At 44.7% G+C, this 19,228-nt stretch overlaps 1 protein-coding gene across 2 annotated transcripts in view; it reads left to right on the forward strand.

Annotated features, from left to right (window-relative positions):
* The first annotated feature begins 1,324 nt into the window (after positions 1 to 1,324).
* mta2 (metastasis associated 1 family, member 2) overlaps positions 1,325 to 19,228 on the forward strand; it is a 50,813-nt gene continuing 32,909 nt past the window's right edge. The window contains exons 1-2 of one of the 2 annotated variants that reach the window (XR_003985534.1): positions 1,325 to 1,765; positions 18,826 to 18,893. Coding sequence is in view for 1 of the 2 variants with exons in the window: in XM_030430413.1 (XP_030286273.1) it covers positions 1,738 to 1,765; positions 18,826 to 18,893 (96 nt within the window). In the remaining variant the exon portion in view is untranslated. The remainder of the gene's footprint in view (positions 1,766 to 18,825; positions 18,894 to 19,228) is intronic. The other variant, XM_030430413.1, reaches the window with a different exon arrangement.

The following is a 19,228-nucleotide window of genomic DNA, read 5'->3' on the forward strand; positions in this document are numbered from 1 at the left end:
GATCAGACAGAATCCATCTGGGTGACAGGCATTAAGAAGGTATTATAGAAAACTATAATAATTATACAGATACAGCCAGTCTTCTCACTGCTGGTCTTGTTTGCTTATAGGTGATGTAGAGGCCTCAGTATTATATCGAAACAGTTTCATAACAAGAAAAATCCTTGTAATACCTTAAAGTACCAATAATGGGACAGTAAAATCATGACACAAAAAGTCCCAATGATTTAAAGTGAAATTGTCTGTAAGTAATTACACAAACAAGTAGACAATGAAAAAATCTCATAATAGGCGATTCCATGCAAAAAAATGCTATACTGATTGGGCTCCTATATAACAGTAATACCCACAGGAATTTCTGATCATCCATGTTTAAAGTTGTTTTACTGCAGAAAAATATTAAAACTGAGAATCTTGATTTTTTTTTTTAAGTTAACATTATGATATACTAAGTTATAATATTGAGATAGTCCAAATTAAAGTTGGGAGATGGGGTAATTTAGTCCTGCGATGAGCTGGCGACTCATCCAGGGTGTACCATGGCCTTCGCCCATAGAGCTAACTGGAATTTGCCCCAGTAACCCCTCCCCTGAAAAAGGGGGGATAACTCATGGAAAAGCGGAAGAAAACGGAATGGAATGGAGATGGGGTAATTTATTTTTCTTTTACTCTTTTGACAAACCCAGACTTTCATAACTGTAAATTGATGTAATTACTACCACAACATGACTCATCATTCTATTACTTCTAATTAAAAAGACATGACTCTCTTTTGTTGACTGAGTAGATGACCTCATAATGTCATTTTAAAGTGTCATTATTTTGACTCCTGTGTGGATAATATGTGAAAGCTCTGTTCTTACTGCACCTATTACCTCCTGTTACATAACAGTTTCCCTGGTGCTTTTAGGATTTTATTTTGAAGAAGGCATGTTTTCTTTGCCTTGCCAGTTTGTGTGTGTGCTCGCGCGCGCGTGCATGTATACTTCCAATTTCCTGCTTTGCCTCGACCTGGCAACAACTTGACTTTCCATACTGTGTGTATGTGTGTGACATTTGGAGACAATCTATATGTTATCTTTACATCCTCTCTTGTCAGTTGATAAAATAACCTTTTGATTTCCGAAAAGCGCACGAGAATCACCTGTGGCCTGCTCTAAGATGTATCAAGTTATGTACATGCATACGTGTGCGTGCGTGTCGTGTGTGTTTGTACTTGATATAACTGCATTACAAACATGTTGTTTATTTAACCAGGCCCAGTGACAAAGTTAATTGTAAGACACCGGAAATTGCCGACGATTTCCGAAGATGACGATTTGCGCACGAACGAAGGGGGCCAGTGAGTGTGTGTTTGCTGTGTGTGAGTGTGTGTGTTGAACTGAGCGGAGGTGAAGAAGAGGAGGATGAAGCTGGGAGCGGAGGATGGGAGGAAGAGTGGAGTAAGAGACAGGCTAGCTGTGTGTGAATGAGTGAGTGAGCGAGGAAGAGGAGAAGAAGGTCGTCTGAGGGACCGAAAACAAAGACTTGGATTTTTTGGGGATAACCTCCGGAACATTACTAACGGAAACTTTCAACTTTTTACCCGCCACAGCTCGGCTCACAGTGCCCGGAGCCGGCTTTGTTTCACGGCGGGGGTGTCAACGATAAATGAAGGAATAAAACAGATCCCCATCGACCTTTTTCTATCCAAGTGGGGAATACCACGGGACTGATTTTGCTTAAGGTTACGAGAGAATGGCGGCCAACATGTACCGAGTGGGAGGTAAAGAATGTTTTACATTTTTAAGACACCCCCCACAACGTGATTGTTCGTTTCGACAGCAAGGTGGCTAGCTAGCCGCTAGCTGTCTGTTCGGTTAGCCGCTAACTAATGCTAGCTCTTTCCTAGCGTCCGTACGTCCGTCCACTCTTGCAAGGAAGAACGTCAAATCTATTTCAACAACCAACAATGTCTGTGACTTAGCCATTGGTCAAACGTAAATAACTAACATTTTGATTTAGCTTTAACTTAGATGTTGTTGGCCAGAAACGCTCCTTCATTCTTCTGCATGAATATCCCACTCAAAGCAGTGGTGATTTATTGTAAATGTCAACTTTTACAACAGATCGGCGTCATAACCCGACTAGTTTTCTCCACCAAAATACGTTTACGTGAAGTTAACGTTACCCCATAGCGGCTGCCACGCAGAGAGAGCCCTTTCCTAAAGTTGCTATTTAAATAAAAATAAATGCAACCCGGTGGATGCTAGAGTTGTGGCGAATTCAAGTAATCGAATCAACTGTAAATTGGACATTACATGTAACGTTACAGATGGTATCGTCCTGGAAGTAAATACAATGCTAGTTAGAAATAGCTGCTAGCTGTTGGGAGGTCAGCCTCCAATCTATTATAACGATGTCTGCGGCTGTTTGCTAAAGCTGGTGGGCTAGCTTTGTCGGTGTGGGGGTTAATTTTATTACCGCCTCCGCCATATCACTATGCAACTGTTAGCGTTAGCCGTGCTAGCTAACTTTAATTGCTAAGTTACGTTAGCTCAGTGCCACGAATTGTGATGTGTTTTTTTGTCGTCGCCGGTGCTTATCAAACCACCGGCAGACAAATGGCTGGGAGAGTAACTACAGTATACTGTTTGACGTAACCATTCGTTTAGACGAAACACCGGCAAGAGAAACGCAAAGCTTGGCGTTCAATTCAGGAAAAAACCGAACTAAGTTAGGTTAGCCAACACCAACTTGCTGCCAATGTAAGAATTTCAGAGTCAGTGAGACTTGACATTTTCATCATGTGCCGCTACTTTTTCACTGGATGGAAACCGAAGCGTTCCATCTAAGTTGAATAAGGGTGGATCATTCAGAATAATTTGTACAGCACACTATGAAATATCAAGTGTTTTTATGTCACTAGAAAAATGTTGCAGGTTGCCTCGTTAACATTTTCACCTAACTCATCTGCTAACACCGGCTCTCCAAACGACAGCACCATTGTGGAGAGAAAGGAAACGCCGACAGAGGCGGCTAGACTCCGCTGTGCTGCCGCCACTGTTTCCCCCCCCAGTTTCATTGACGCTGCTATATGAATAAGTGTGCCTGTGCTTCGCGGTGGATGTGATCTAGCGCCTTGTCTTTTCGGTGCTTTTGACTTGGGTCTATTGTCTCTAAGGATAAATAACGATGTTTGAACTTTGTGTACCTTCTTTGAATCTGGCAGAGATGGCTGAATTGACGGTAAGACAGTGTGACAGGCTTAACACCGTGTGAGGTCACATAAGAGTTTGTAGGATATTTAGGTCATGCTGGTTAATCACAACTCCGCAAAACATTGTGTATAATTCTGTGATTTGGTCGAATGTTAAAATGGCATACTGCAGATTAGACGTGTATGTTAGTATTGTGCACTGTTTGCAGTCATCATGTTTTAATTTTAACCCTGGTGAGTGCAATGCCATGATGAGTCTGGAAGTCTCAACCACAGCAGATAACTGGTATATTGGGTTAATTTGGATTCTATTAAGTGTTAGTTGTTGATTATTAATGGTGTTGCTATAGCAGTGTTTTTCCAATCATTCACTTGAGGTGTAATGTATGTATGTATGTATAATATATGACTGATTGCGATGGAAAAAAGAAATGCAGAAAATCATCTCTGTGACATCTTCTGTCGTTTTAGCATTCAAACACTGTTCTGAAGTGTTGATATATTTGTGTTTACACTGACCTCTCTGATTTGTAGTTTTCTATTCCTGTAATTTCCTTGCCTCTGGTGTTGGTTTCTCGTTCTGTCAAGTAACTATATCCTGTCAGCATATTTGCATTTACTTATGTAACACATTCTCACATTCTCTTCTCTATGTAACACAGGACTTTCTCTCCTCATCCTCACCTGGGTGTATCTGCTAGAGGTGGTGAAATGAGTTTGTTGTATTGCCCGCTTGTACAACAGTTTCCTTGCACTTCATACATATACCATGGTTCTTTGCCCATCTTATATTTTGTAACTAAACCAGCCGGTAGCAACATCATTCTGTAGGACTGCAACTAACAATTATTATCATTGTGCATTGTCCAAAATGCTCAAAACGATTAATTGATTATCAGAATAGTTGGAGATTACTGAAACAGCTGAAAAGCAACAAATCAAAAGCAAGAAAATGCCTGGTTATGGTTGCAGTATCGAAACTGGTAGAGACAGACTGTTCAGATTATTTTTTTTAAGGGAGTCTGGGGACTTTCTCCACTGGTGACATAAAAGTATCCAATATTTGTTTGTTTCCTCTATTTGTAAAATGTGACATGTTTGGCATCAATAAAACTTTGTCTTCTTTCATAAATCGGTTGTAAATTGTGAAATCAGTTGAAACAGTGTGTTGAAACAGCTGCTAAATATTGGCAGGTAAGACGCACTTTGGACACAAGCCCTTTTTACACAGCGTCTCCGCATTATCTCCGGAGCAGTGGTTCGCCAATTCTTCGCCGATGGTGATTCACAGAGTGAAGCATCGCCGCCGTACCGCCGTGTAAATTCACACAGAAAGCCGGTGCTGCAGCTCCTAAAGAGGCGTGACGGTACACGTCATGATGATTACGTCGGTGCTTCCCAGGTGTTCCCCTGTCGATCTAAACCCGCGGACAGTTTATAATCATATGGATGCATGTGTTGTGATTGACATCCTGACCCACCAGACATCCTGGAAAGTGACGAAGTTAGGTTTTTCGCGCTAAATTACTTAATTACATAATCACCATCAGTAAACAGGACGCTGTCTGACTCCCTCACTCGTGGGGACGGAGGCCGTTTTCTGGGGGAAAGTTCCCTGAAGTCTCGGTCGGGAGGTCTGACCATCGCGGTGATTTATTTTCATCACAAACACTCGGTGAGTTAAAGTTTTTGCCGGTGACAGACGCTGTTTTTCGGGCAGAAATGTGACGAAGAGTCGGTAGGACAGGCGGGAGGACAGACGCTGCTCCACGTACAGCTGTGGTATTTTTTTCCTCACATAAGTCGCCAAAGACAGTTACAGTTACTACGTTACTTTTGTTCGGTCCTGTAACGTTGCTTTGTGGGACATTTCTCTTTATTTAGTTGAGTGAAGGACCTGTGCAGTTATCAGACTAGTCAGACCGACACTCCCGGCTCCGCGCCTCCGGATTATCCGTTCACACTGGGACGGCTCACCAATAATGCAGCCCTAGCCCTTTTTACACAGCGTCTCCGCATTATCTCCGGAGCGGTGGTTCGCCAATTCTCCGCCGATGGTGATTCACACAGAGCGAAGCATCTCCGCCTTCACGTGTGTAATTCACACAGAAAGCCGGCGCTGCGGCTCCTAAAGAGGCGTGACGGTACACGTCATGTTGATGAAGTCGGTGTTTCCCCCAGGTGTTCCCCTCTGTTAATCCAAACCCGCGGACAGTTTATAATCATATAGATGCTGTTATAATGTGTAGTGATTGAGATCCTGACCCACCAAACATCCTGGAAAGTGACGGAGTTAAGTTTTTCGCGCTAAATTACATAATTATACATAATCACCATCGGTAAACAGGACACTGTCTGACTCTGTCACTCGCGGGGACGGAGGCTGTTTTCTGGGGGAAAGTTCCCTTAAGTCTCGGTCCGGAGGGCTGACGGTCGCGGTGATTTATTATCGACACCAACACTCGGTGAGTTAAAGTTTTTTTGCTGGTGACAGACGCTGTTTTTTGAGCAGAAATGTGAGGAAGAGTTGGTAGGACAGGCGGGAGGACAGACGCTTCTCCACGTACAGCTGTGTATTTGTTTTCCTCATATAAGTTGCCAAAGACAGTTACAGTTACTACGTTACTTTTGTTCGGTCCTGTAACGTTGCTTTGTGAGACATTTCTCTGTATTTAGTTGAGTGAAGGACCTGTGCAGTTATCAGACTAGTCAGACCGACACGCCCCCGCTCCGCGCCTCCGGATCATCCGTTCACACTGGGACGGCTCACCAATAATGCGGCCTTGATACTACCTCCAGAGGCGGATCAGCGCCGGAGCAAAATTTCCCCCCTCTCCGCATCTGAAACTTTCACACAGAGGAGGGTGCGGAGAATTGGCGCAGGATCCCCGCATGCAAACGGCAGTGTGAATGGGGCTACAGAAGGCCGGTACAGCCATGCGGCTCCAATCTGACACTTTTTTACAACGAAACAAACAATTTAATATATCGCATCCAATGCTGAATTTACAAGGCACAAATGATAATATACATCATAGCCATTTTGCAAAGTTGTAGTTTTTTCTTACTCAAAGATGCAGAATTTATTTTCAGAGGGTGCCTCGTGATATTGGTATCAGGTTGGTAAGAGAGCCCAAACATGTAATTTGCATTGCAGTAAACTACATGGAAATTAGACAGTGTTTTGTGTGTACAAAATTTCATTCTGCCTTTTGTTGTGGCTCCTTCTTGTTTCACAGAGAACGTCCGTTGAGAAGCTAGTCTGTCAGTGGCCCGGGACACATGTGCGTACACACTTCTAAAAGAATGTGGTGATAGGTGGTGATCAGATCTCAAGCCCTGTTCACACTTAGTATCAACATCTGTTTGAATGTTCTGATCACAATGGTACAGGTGCAAATACTACCTAGAGAGACTGAGAAGGCATTTGAGATCCGATCACTCAGACCAAATTCAGGTGGTCCAGGGGGCATGTAACCTTCTTTAAATTGAGCAAATTCTAAATAATTTTGTGGCTTTTTGTAAATTCAGCATTGAATGCAAAACATGAAGTTGTTTGTTAACTTGTAAAAAATTGTCAGTTTGTGGCAACATAGCTGTACCAGCCTGTATGCTTCTTTGTCTAAGGTCGACATACCTTTCACGTTTAGCAGCTGCTGGAACACACTGTTTCAACTGATTTCAACATTTATAATACTTTTCTGAAATAAGAAACTTTCCAAACTCTCCACTTGTGATTGGATCTTTTAGGATGTACATTAAATTACCATGTCTTTAAATACCTCATACCTGTACTTGGAGCAGTCTGATTGTGATCAGAGATGCAGCTAATGCACAGTGGCTCAGCTGAACGTCTTAAAATGGGAAATTTGTATACAGAAAGCATATAATTAATTATGTATTGAGACTTGCATGTGTTGTTTTGATTCACCCCTATTTTCAGTTGTATTATGGTTTGATTCATGAGACATGTAAGGATGGACAAATGTTCCTCATAGCAGTGGAATTTCTACAGTAGGAATGCAGTGTGATGTGGCAAATACACTGTTACAGTGTAAATGCTAAGTATAGCTCATATAATAATGTTGTTGAAATCACATGAGCATATGATTATGTAATTAACTATGCAATATGTAATTGATTTTTAAGTAGCCTATTTTAGTACAGGGCCCAGGACTGTTGTTTCTCACTGCATTGGTTTGCCCTCTTATTAACAATGCACCAAAAAGGAGATATTATGATAAATCAAATCTATGTGTATATTTTATTAAAGAATGAATAATAAAATCTCTCACTGGGCCGATTTTAGCCGCTCTGGTGTACCCCAGTGTTTTGTAGCAATGGCATCACCAGCAATGTTGTTAACCTGTTTGAATGGGTTCACATTTATGAAGCAAATGTCCATGGGTTTTGCTCAGTAAGATTCTCTGTTGTTGCAACTGGGTTGTGCAGGCAGTTCTATATGAGTGAGCGCCTATATTACCAGTCTCTTAGAAGCACACAGTGTTCAGCCCGCATCTAAGATCATTATCTTCCCCAGAGATTAGGCAAAGGGCTTCCTCTTCTTCATTCACCCTCAAGCACCCAGCACACTGCGCCACTCCAGCCACATATGTCCACAACAAACAGTCACAGCAGCAGCTCCTTGGTAGATTTTTTTGTTCTACGTACTGGTATTTACATGTATGCGTTAATCATGTCACCTGCGAAAGGGTTTATGTTATCTGCTATGTGTGTGTGTGTGTCTGGTAGATGGTTTAAATAGTCTGACGTCAAGGTTTTTTTTTCCTGCATCATTGATCCATTAGCTCCTCTCTCATTGATACACCGAGCTGGCCTTAGTGCTGGTGTAATTGGAGGATCATTCTTTAAGTTGCCCCACTGGGAGAAAAGAGATAGATGGCCGAAATAAAAAATAATTCCCTCTTTCCACCATCACTTTGTTCTGTAGAGCTAGAATTAGGCTTGTCAGGCGGGCACATGAGAGTGCAGATCCCCTTTTTGTGTTCCAGCCAGTGTTATGTAATCTGGGGCTGTTGTGTTCCTTTACTGTGAACAAGGAGGTGATGCTTCCATGGTTGGACTCCCCATCAGTGTGCTAAGTAGAGCAAGAAATCCTCTCCCTGTCTGAATCCTTCCTTCTCAGTCTCTGCTTGTGGTGATGCATCAGAAACCCACTGATATCCTCCTGAGGCTCCTTGTCCCTGCTTGTGGGAGGACCAGATGGAGCTTGACGTGAAGCCACACTGCTGTGTAGAACTGCATCAAACAGTACAAGGAAGCACTGTCTGTGCTAGTGGTATGATGAATGATAAATGACTGGCAGATTTGATCAGTGCTGTGTTTAAATGCTGAAATCCCTGTTAAAGCTGTCACAGCTGGTATTATAAGCCCATATTCACGCTCATTAAATCTAAGCATATTTAGAAAAAATAATAACAATCCAATAATTACAAACCACTTACAAAGTGCAGTGACCTCTTTTAAATTATGGACCTATCTAGTCAACTGTTTTGCATAAGTCACTGACTAATGTGCACAATATAAGATTAGAATAACAAATGCAACTCAACCCTGTTGCAGTGTAACAGTAAAATGCTACATGGCTAATGTCAAGCTGTTTGAGGAGAGTCATATTTGAATCAAGGCATCGATCTAGGCTCATCTGTGTCTTAGGGCTGGGCGAACAAAATATTTGTGATTAATGGCAGTTTCCAGTTGAATTATCTATTTTTTTTTTTTTACTGAACCAAACAGCACCAGCATAACAGGTGTGAAGTGTGATACAACGTGGTCAGTGTTGCATACAAGATGCGTGTAGGCACTGGCAGTGACATTGCTTCCCCATCCTTAACCTCCCTGTTATATGCTGTTGATGTCATCCTCTGCCGGAGGGTAAGACACTTCTTAACTTTGTTGTATCCCTAGTTTCCAGACATGTATATGTTTAATCAGCATTTTATTAAAATCACAAAATGGCCAAGTGCAATATTCAAACTATAAAAGCTGCAGTTTTAAAAAAAAAAGGTAACCTGTAGTATAAGCAGTGTTGTTAAAAGGCACTGTTATGCTGCAGAGATGTCCAGGCCTACAAATGTTGTTCTCCGTATTCCATACTAACCATCAATGATATCAAAATCTTAATGTCTGTCAGAAATAATCACAATGTAATTGTTATACAATATTGTGCAGCCCTAACACCTAGTAGTAAATGTTCTTGCCAACTTGCTGACCATTTTGCCATGGGTGGAACTGGGGAACATGCCAGCAAACATGTGTCTCAGGTTAAACAAAATGATACTTTTGTATGGGCCTTACTTATTTTTCGAGGATGGACTCCTCTGTAGCATTCTGATGGACAGCTTGAGTCAGTGGGACTAGGAAAAGTTAGATGACCTTTCAGCTTGTTGGTGTCATGGATGTTACTTACACCTGTCTGTGATATGATCATCGCCTCTCAGATGGGATGCAGCTGCCAGGTAGAGCTTATTTAATAATCGACTAGTTTCTTTGTCATTTGTGACTGTAAGCAAAGAGTCTCTCAGTTTTGGACTGTTGTCTTCACATAGCTTCTTTTGTCTAGCCATCACTTTGGGCTCTGGGAAATTCTGATAAGCATTTTCAGTTTTTCCTATAAACAAAAATAATTGCCAGTTCAGTCGATATTAAAAAATAATAACTTTGTACCAGTTCAAGATGGGGTCTTGAAAGTGTCCTTGTTAATTGTCTAGTTGTCTTCAGACAGTGTTCTAACTGAACCGTAGTGGCACAGGCTGTGCACTGCATTTCCTCATTCTAGCAAGTTTACTTCACCAGTTTCTCAGTGGGCCTCTCTGTGTTTGGTAGTGTTGGAGTATCTGTAACATTTCACTGTAACTGCTTTTACCTTGTTGCTACACCTGCCAGACCCCAGGTGTTCTCTGTCCCTCCCTCGTGCCCTTCTACATCACAATGTGTCTTAATTCTCCATTGCAAATTTAAGACAGAAGCAAGTCATTTTACAAAACATCTGTTTTATATCCTGAATTTGATCAGTTTCTTTGTTGACTGAACTGAGGTCAGGTCGAGGAGATCTGTTGTGTATTTGGAGTGGCTGTTGTCTACACTGCAGATAGCTTTGCTCATCTGTCATCCTGCTCTTGGCTAGCTTACTGGCCTTTTGACTTCTTTAATGTAACTTTGATACACGAGGGCTTCTCTACATGGCCATTTGCATCTGCATTCAGAGTTTCTGTGGGTCCTATTATAGTCTAAATTCCAATAATCTAAATATCAAGCCTTAAATAAAATTATCTCAAAGGTCTTTATTGCCTCAATATATATCGAGCATGCATACTCTCGATGACAGCTAGAGAGAGAGAGAGAGAGAGAGAGATGTAATTGGGTTGCTACATTTTTGTCCTACCCTCATGACGTGCGCACTGTCATTGGTTTGGTGCTACACACCACTGTCCAAAGGTTGACGCCCAGAAATGTGCTGAACACACAAAATGAATAAGAAAACCAGGCAGGGGGCAGAGTCTTCAGAGATACAGACCTTGCTACTAGAGCTGTGCGATATTATGATATATATATTGTAGTGCGATATGAAAATGTCTACCGTAGGATATAACCCTCTGTTGTTTATATCGTAATTTTAACATGTAGGCTACTTGATTAGCACTGTTGCTACACTAACGTTAACGTACGCTACGGTTGTAATTTTAATACGCCGTCTAAAGCACAACTCAACGTCGGAATGACGGTTGGATATTATGGAGGACCAAACCTGACATAAGTATAAATAAATACATGCATAAATACATAAATACATAAATAAATGTATAAATAAATACATGCATAAATAAATAAATGAATAAATAAATACATCCATCCATCCATCCATTTTCTTCCACTTATCCGGGGCCGGGTCGCGGGGGCAGCTGCCTGAGCAGGGACACCCAGACTTCCCTCTCCCCGGATACTGCCTCCAGCTCTTCCGGGAGGACCCCAAGGCGTTCCCAGGCCAGCTGAGTGACATAGTCACACCAGCGTGTCCTGGGTCTTCCTCGGGGTCTCCTCCCGGAGGGACATGCCAGGAACACCTCCCGAGGGAGGCGTCCCGAGGGCATCCGAAACAGATGCCCGAGCCACCTCAGCTGGCTCCTCTCGATGTGGAGGAGCAGCGGCTCTACTCTGAGCTCCTCCCGGGTGACAGAGCTCTTCACCCTATCTCTAAGGGAGCGCCCTGCCACCCTGCGGAGGAAACTCATTTCGGCCGCTTGTATCCGGGATCTTATTCTTTCGGTCATGACCCAGAGTTCATGGCCATAGGTGAGGGTCGGAACGTAGATTGACTGGTAAATCGAGAGCTTCGCCTTTCGGCTCAGCTCTCTCTTCACCACGACAGACCGATACAAAGACCGCATTACTGCGGCCGCTGCACCGATCCGTCTGTCAATCTCACGCTCCGTCCTTCCCTCACTCGTGAACAAGACCCCAAGATACTTAAACTCCTCCACTTGAGGCAGGAACTCTCCTCCCACCTGGAGGGAGCAGGCCACCTTTTTCCGGTCGAGAACCATGGCCTCGGATTTGGAGGTGCTGATTCTCATCCCAGCCGCTTCGCACTCGGCTGCAAACCGCCCCAGGGCATGCTGGAGGTCCCGGCTCGAAGGAGCCAACAAGACCACGTCATCCGCGAAAAGCAGAGACGAGATCCATTGGCTCCCGAACCAGATCCCCTCCGGCCCGTGGCTGCGCCTAGAAATTCTGTCCATAAAAGTAATGAACAGAACCGGTGACAAAGGGCAGCCCTGCCGGAGTCCAACATGCACTGGGAACAGGTCTGACTTACTGCCGGCAATGCGAACCAGGCTCCTGCTCCGGCAGTACAGGGACCGCACGGCCCTTAACAGAGGGCCCCCGACCCTGTACTCCCGGAGCACCCCCCACAGTATGCCACGAGGGACACGGTCGAATGCCTTCTCCAAGTCCACAAAACACATGTGGACTGGTTGGGCAAACTCCCATGAGCCCTCGAGCACCCTGCGGAGGGTATAGAGCTGGTCCAGTGTTCCACGGCCAGGACGAAAACCGCATTGTTCCTCCTGGATCCGAGGTTCGACTATCGGCCGAATTCTCCTCTCCAGTACCCTGGAATAGACTTTCCCGGGGAGGCTGAGGAGTGTGATCCCCCGATAGTTGGAGCACACCCTCCGGTCCCCCTTTTTAAATAGGGGGACCACCACCCCGGTCTGCCAGTCCAGAGGCACTGTCCCCGACTGCCACGCGATGCTGTAGAGACGTGTCAGCCAAGACAGCCCCACAACATCCAGAGACTTGAGGTACTCAGGGCGGATCTCATCCACCCCCGGTGCTTTGCCACCGAGGAGCCTACGGACTACCTCAGTGACTTCGGTTTGGGTGATGGATGGGTCAACCTCCGAGTCCCCAGCCTCTGCTTCCTCAATGGAAGGCGTGTCAGTGGGATTGAGGAGATCCTCGAAGTATTCCTTCCACCGCCCGACGATGTCCCCAGTCGAGGTCAACAGCTCCCCACCTCCACTGTAAACAGTGTTGGTGGAGGACTGTTTCCCCCTCCTGAGGCGCCGGATGGTTTGCCAGAATTTCTTCGAGGCCGACCGGTAGTCCTTCTCCATGGCCTCCCCGAACTCTTCCCAGACCCGAGTTTTTGCTTCCGAGACTGCCCGTGCTGCCGCACGCTTGGCCTGCCGGTACCCGTCAGCTGCCTCAGGAGTCCCCCGGGCCAGCCAGGCCCGGTAGGACTCCTTCTTCAGCTTGACGGCAACCCTTACTTCCGGGGTCCACCACCGGGTTCGGGGATTGCCGCCGCGACAGGCACCGGAGACCTTACGGCCACAGCTCCGGACAGCCGCGTCAACAATGGAGGTGGAGAACATGGTCCATTCGGACTCTATGTCCCCAGCCTCCCTCGGGATCTGGTCAAAGCTCTCCCGGAGGTGGGAGTTAAAGATCTCCCTGGCAGAGGGTTCTGCCAAACGTTCCCAGCAGACCCTCACGATACGTTTGGGCCTGCCAGGTCTGTCCAGCTTCCTCCCCCGCCAGCGGATCCAACTCACCACCAGGTGGTGATCAGTTGACAGCTCAGCCCCTCTCTTCACCCGAGTGTCCAAGACATACGGCCGGAGGTCAGATGACACGACCACAAAGTCGATCATTGATCTCCGGCCTAGGGTGTCCTGGTGCCACGTGCACATATGGACACCCTTATGCTTGAACATGGTGTTCGTTATGGACAAACTGTGACTAGCACAGAAGTCCAGTAACAAAACACCACTCGGGTTCAGATCGGGGAGGCCGTTCCTCCCAATCACACCCCTCCAGGTAACACTGTCATCGCCCACGTGGGCGTTGAAGTCCCCCAGGAGAACGACGGAGTCCCCGGTTGGAGCACTCTCCAGTACCCCTCCCAGGGACTCCAAGAAGGCCGGGTACTCTGCACCGCTGTTCGGCCCATAAGCCGAGACAACGGTGAGAGCCCTATCCCCGACCCGAAGGCGCAGGGAAACGACCCTCTCGTTCACCGGGGAGAACTCCAACACATGGCGGCTGAGCTGGGGGGCTATAAGCAAGCCTACACCAGCTCGCCGCCTCTCGCCGCGGGCAACTCCAGAGTGGAAGAGAGTCCAGCCTCTCTCAAGGAGTTGGGTTCCAGAGCCCAGGCTGTGCGTGGAGGTGAGACCGACTATTTCTAGTCGGTACCGCTCAACCTCCCGCACCAGCTCAGGCTCTTTCCCCCCCAGTGAGGTGACATTCCATGTCCCCATGGCTAGAGTCACCATCCGGGGATCGGGCCGCCGGGGCCCCCGCCCACGACCGCCACCCATATCCCTCTGCACCGGCCCCTTCTGAACCCTCCCGCGAGTGGTGAGCCCACGGGAGGGCGGGCCCACGTTGCTCGTTCGGGCTGCGCCCGGCCGGGTCCCGTGGGCAGAGACCCGGCCACCAGGCGCTCGCCTGCGAGCCCCAACCCCGGGCCTGGCTCCAGGGTGGGGCCCCGGTGACGCCGATCCGGGCGACGTGCACGTCCTTGGTAGTATGACTTTCATCAGGGGCGAGTGAACCGATCTTAGTCTGACCCGTCACCTAGGACCTGTTTGCCTTGGGAGACCCTACCAGGGGCATTAAGCCCCGGACAACATAGCTCCTCGGATCATTCAGGTGCTCAAACCCCTCCACCACGATAAGGTGCCGGTTCAAGGAGGAATAAATAAATACATGCTGAAATAAATGTATAAATAAATAAAAGTATAAATAAAAGAATAAATGCTTTTTATTTATTTCTACATTTCTGTTCACCTACATGTATTTATTTCTGTATTTCTGTTCACCTACATTTATTTATTTCTGTATTTCTGTTCACCTACATATATTTATTTCTGTATTTCTGTGTCCATATGTAAATGAGGAGGTAGGAGGTCCTAACCTCAGTCAAGAGCATGATTGGTTACAGGAGTGTGCTCGATGAGGGTCTACTACTTCTGCCTTACTAGCAGCGCTGATTCCTGTACACTGTACAGGAATGTTGCTGGCTACCAGCAAGCCCGCTCAGCTAACTGTTAGCTGCAGTTGTTGACATTTGTTCATGTAGCTCTGGTTTAGTTATGAATTTGACTGGCGTTCATTTTAACTTGCGAGGGTTCCAGGTGTGCTGGTGGTGTGGTTTGAGAATCCCGTCTGGAGAGAGAGGGGTCCTCAGCTCGGCCATGTCCGCTAACCAGGAAAAACATTCTGCTCATCGCTCCAAGTCATGTATATGTGTATTCTAGATGAGCGCTACAGAGCACAAATCGTCCAAAAGTGCATGTATTCGGTCTCATATCTTTGTCGTGAATGTCTGTACTCTCAAATAACTCATGGGTGGAACAGGCTGAGGCATTTGTTCACGCCGAGCGGCTCGAGAGCGGAGTGGAGACCCCTTTTAGCTCTTATGTTAGCTGTTAGCTGCTCGCTGTAGCGCAGCGTCCAGGTTACCTTGTGACACCGGTTACCATCAGGCATTTTTCATTCCGCACTGTTCAAATGGTCGCTTAAAGCCATCGTTCCGAGCCGCATACATCGTTATTAAGCTGAAGCTAAGTCAGTGTGAAAACTGTACACTGTCATACAGCCTGCTGGTCAAACAGTCTGCAGAGTACGTTGACATCCAGCCCGAGCTCAGCGTGAGGTCAATCAGCTGTGGCAAATCGTGAGACGTCCAGATCAACCTGTGATACAAACACCAGTAGCGACAATGGTTCATAGGAAAGCCCAGACATGTATCTCACTCTCGGTGGTAACATGTGTCAACAGTTAACCTGGACGCTACGCTCTTAGCGCTACAGCGAGCAGCTAAAAGCTAACAGCTAACTGCTAACAGCGGCGTCCACGCCGCTCTCGAGTCGCTCGGCGTGAACAAATGCTTAATACTGTTCCACACATGAGTTGTTTGAGAGTACAGCGATCACGACAAAGATATGAGACCGACAACATGAACCTTTGGACGATTTGTGCTCTGTAGCGCTCGTCTAGCAGTGGTTTGCAAGTCGCAGCCCCGGCTTCTCCATGTGGATAGAAGTGTTCAAGCCACGTCAAAACGAATACACATATACATGACTTGGAGCGATGAGCAGAATGTTTTTCCTGGTTAGCGGACATGGCTCTCCAGACAGGATTCTCAAACCACACCACCAGCACATCTGGGACCCTCGCAAGTTAAAATGAACGCCAGTTAACCTGTCACACTGGTCGAGGCCATTAAGCTAACTGGAGCTGTTTTACAACGTTACAGAGAGCGAGCCTTGAGATCAGGAATCGTTTGCTTTTGTCTGGCTCTGCGATTTGACCAATCATGCTCTTGACTGAGGTTAGGACCTCCTACCTCCTCATTTACATAGGGACACAGAAATACAGAAATAAATATATGTAGGTTAACAGAAATACAGAAATACAGAAATAAATAAATGTAGGTGAACAGAAATACAGAAATAAATACATGTAGGTGAACAGAAATGTAGAAATAAATAAAAAGCATTTATTCTTTTATTTATACTTTTATTTATTTATTTATTTATTTATACATTTATTTAAGCATTTATTTATTTATTCATTTATTTATTTATGCATGTATTTATTTATACATTTATTTATTTATGCATTTATGTATGTATTTATTTATTTATGCATTTATTTATTTATTTATACTTATGTCAGGTTTGGTCCTCCATAGAATATCGACATTTTGAGATCAAAACAAGTTTATTGTATGAAAGCGAATGTAACTGCAGCAACGCTACTGCTTTGTGGTAGCATTTTTACGTCACCCGCAAGGACTCGTTTCCGGCACCGGTCGCTCGGGAGTAAACAGAGGCAAAGCAGCATGGCGGAGATGGAGGATACTGATAACTGTTAGGCCGGTCATGATAATCAATAAATCAGTTAATCGTATGATAAATAAAAATGAGCTCGATAATTTTGCCAGCCTCGTTAATTTCCATTTGCATGCTTGTTTGTTTTGCTCGTGTCTCTCACGTGAAGCCTCTTGTCAGCCGAACGCGACAGCTGCAGTGTTGGAGCACTTCGGATTCAAACCGAATGACCGTGGTGAACCATTGTCTTTTGTCTTATTTTTATTTTATATCCAAATGACCACAGGTCATAAACCAATTAGCTGTGTGCTCCATACACCGCCTGGATGTAAGCTACTGCCGTGATCAACCAAAACCGAACGTAACACGGACGTACAAACGACTTTTCAAAATAAAATGGAACTTTTCAAAATAAAATGAACAGGTACAGAAACCCTTGCAGAAATTATTATAGACAAAATAAATAATAATAGAATAATTTAAGAAACAGAAGTCTTGACAACTTAACCTGGACAAGCCGGTATGTCGCCTTTGTTGTAAAACAGTAGCAACTAAAAGCCTCTCACTAAAAGTGGCAATACAACAAACATGTATCTGTACCTAAAGCATAATCATCCGATGCAGTTTTCCCAGCGGGGAAAAAAAACTACAACTAAAGCTACAGAGGGGCTGTCTCCGTCTTTCCAACAGTCCACAATCACTGGGGCCTTTAGTCGACAAACAAAATACAAACAGGACAGTGCAAAATGGTGCGTACTCACAGTGTAGTTCGCGACATCGCTAAAGAGCCGGCATTTCGACAAATGCTGCAAACATTTGACAGCCAGTACAATTTGCCTGTCACAAACGGCAATTCCACAACTGTACAGCGTGAAAGACGACGTACTAAAGTGTTAGGCATATTGTTTTTGGTTGTGTTTTAATGAAAGTTTTTAGTTACAGAGACTGAGAGTCCATTTTATTTATTGTTTCTGGTTGTTTTGTTTATTTATTTTGGATATTTAAAATGTCTTCTTCCCATTCCGGTACCAATGTTAAATATTCTTTAGAAATAACATTTTATTGCTCTTTGAAATGGTGTACTTGCATTATTATGCCAGTATCATTATATTAGTTGAAAAATGGCCTCAAAACGACAATATTATCGTTTATTGCAATCATTTCTGGGACAATTTATTGTCCAGCAAAATTTGTTATTGTGACGGGCCTAATAACTGTAACCACAATTTGTGCCTCTCCTGTAATATTGTGATATTTTTTGTCCCACCCATAGTCAGAAGCCTTATCATGTCCCACTTCCTTTATGCTTGACCCAGTCATGACTCCTGGGTACAGCACCTAAACCAGACGCAGTACTTCCAGTAATCAAAACGCCACCACAGGGAGAAGAAGTAGTTTTTTTTCTGCAATTGAAAGAACCTTAGGAGCATGTCAGTGCTTGCTTGTGTCACAAAAACATTGCATGACAATTGGTTTTCAGCGTTTGTTGTTACCTCTTCAGTCAGATTACATGGTGTAGTTAGTTGGCAGCTAAAGGTAACATAGGCCAAGAACTACTCATCCCAGATTTTCAAAATAGTACTCCAGTAGTACTCCAAAAGTGTCAGTAGGATCTTTGTTCTGTCTTGTTTTCTTCTTCAGGCTAGTATTAAGATCATGACCATAAAAAACGATTTTAATGGTACATTTTGGGAAAAAATGACAATGTGAAATGTAACATGGCAATCACAGGACTGGGGGAAATGTTACGTAGTAGTGAAAGTGAAACATCTAATTTGAGCACTACTACTTGCTTTAGGTAACACTCTGCAGGAATTACCTACATGACATTATTTGATTATATATCATGAAGTCAGTGTGCAGCCTGGAAGAAGAGCTTTTCTTGGGGTTCACATTACACCAGTCCATTTACTGAGCTGGCAGAGTCTAGCTCTCCTAACAGCTTATCTGTACTGTATGGACAGGCTAACAATTAAAGCTGTGTTTCATGGGTTCCTGTCCATCAGGTTAGACAAAATCTTATCTGTTGTGTCATTACAGCCACAGAACTGATGAGATTCTCTATTGGAAATGTGTTGTGTCTGTCCAGAGGAGACTTGAACTGAACCATCAGAGGTTCAACTCGACGTGTATCTGGGGCTGCTTTAGTTTCGTTAGAAGAATAGTTGCCTTATATTAATTTATGGGGTATGGTCACACGGAAGATTGTGTGCACAACATAAGTGTTAACTTTTTCCCTGTTGTTTTTTTTTCCAGATTACGTGTACTTTGAGAACTCCTCCAGCAACCCTTACCTGATCCGCAGAATAGAAGAGCTCAACAAGGTTGGTTGTCTCTCTTTCTTCTTTCAAGTAATTTGTTTCCATTAAAAAGTTGTCCTGACATACTTGGGAGTGTTGTGTCAAGTTCCAGTGGTTATACTGTACCAATACTAACACATGTACCATTCACCATACTGTTGGTACACCGCAGCCACTGTAATGACAGGACACTGGTACAGGAGCCACTTATGTAACAGCAGCAGCAGCATATGACACAGGCTTGTTTCCCAGTCAAAGGATTAAGCTCATTTATATAACACTCTTACATTGAAGGGCTTGTGCAGAGCCCCAGGAGGACTGCATCGTCCTGAGTGGTAATGGCTGCAGAGCACAATGAA

Source organism: Sparus aurata, chromosome 10 (genome assembly GCF_900880675.1).
Source record: "Sparus aurata chromosome 10, fSpaAur1.1, whole genome shotgun sequence".
Classification (NCBI taxonomy): Eukaryota; Metazoa; Chordata; class Actinopteri; order Spariformes; family Sparidae; genus Sparus; species Sparus aurata.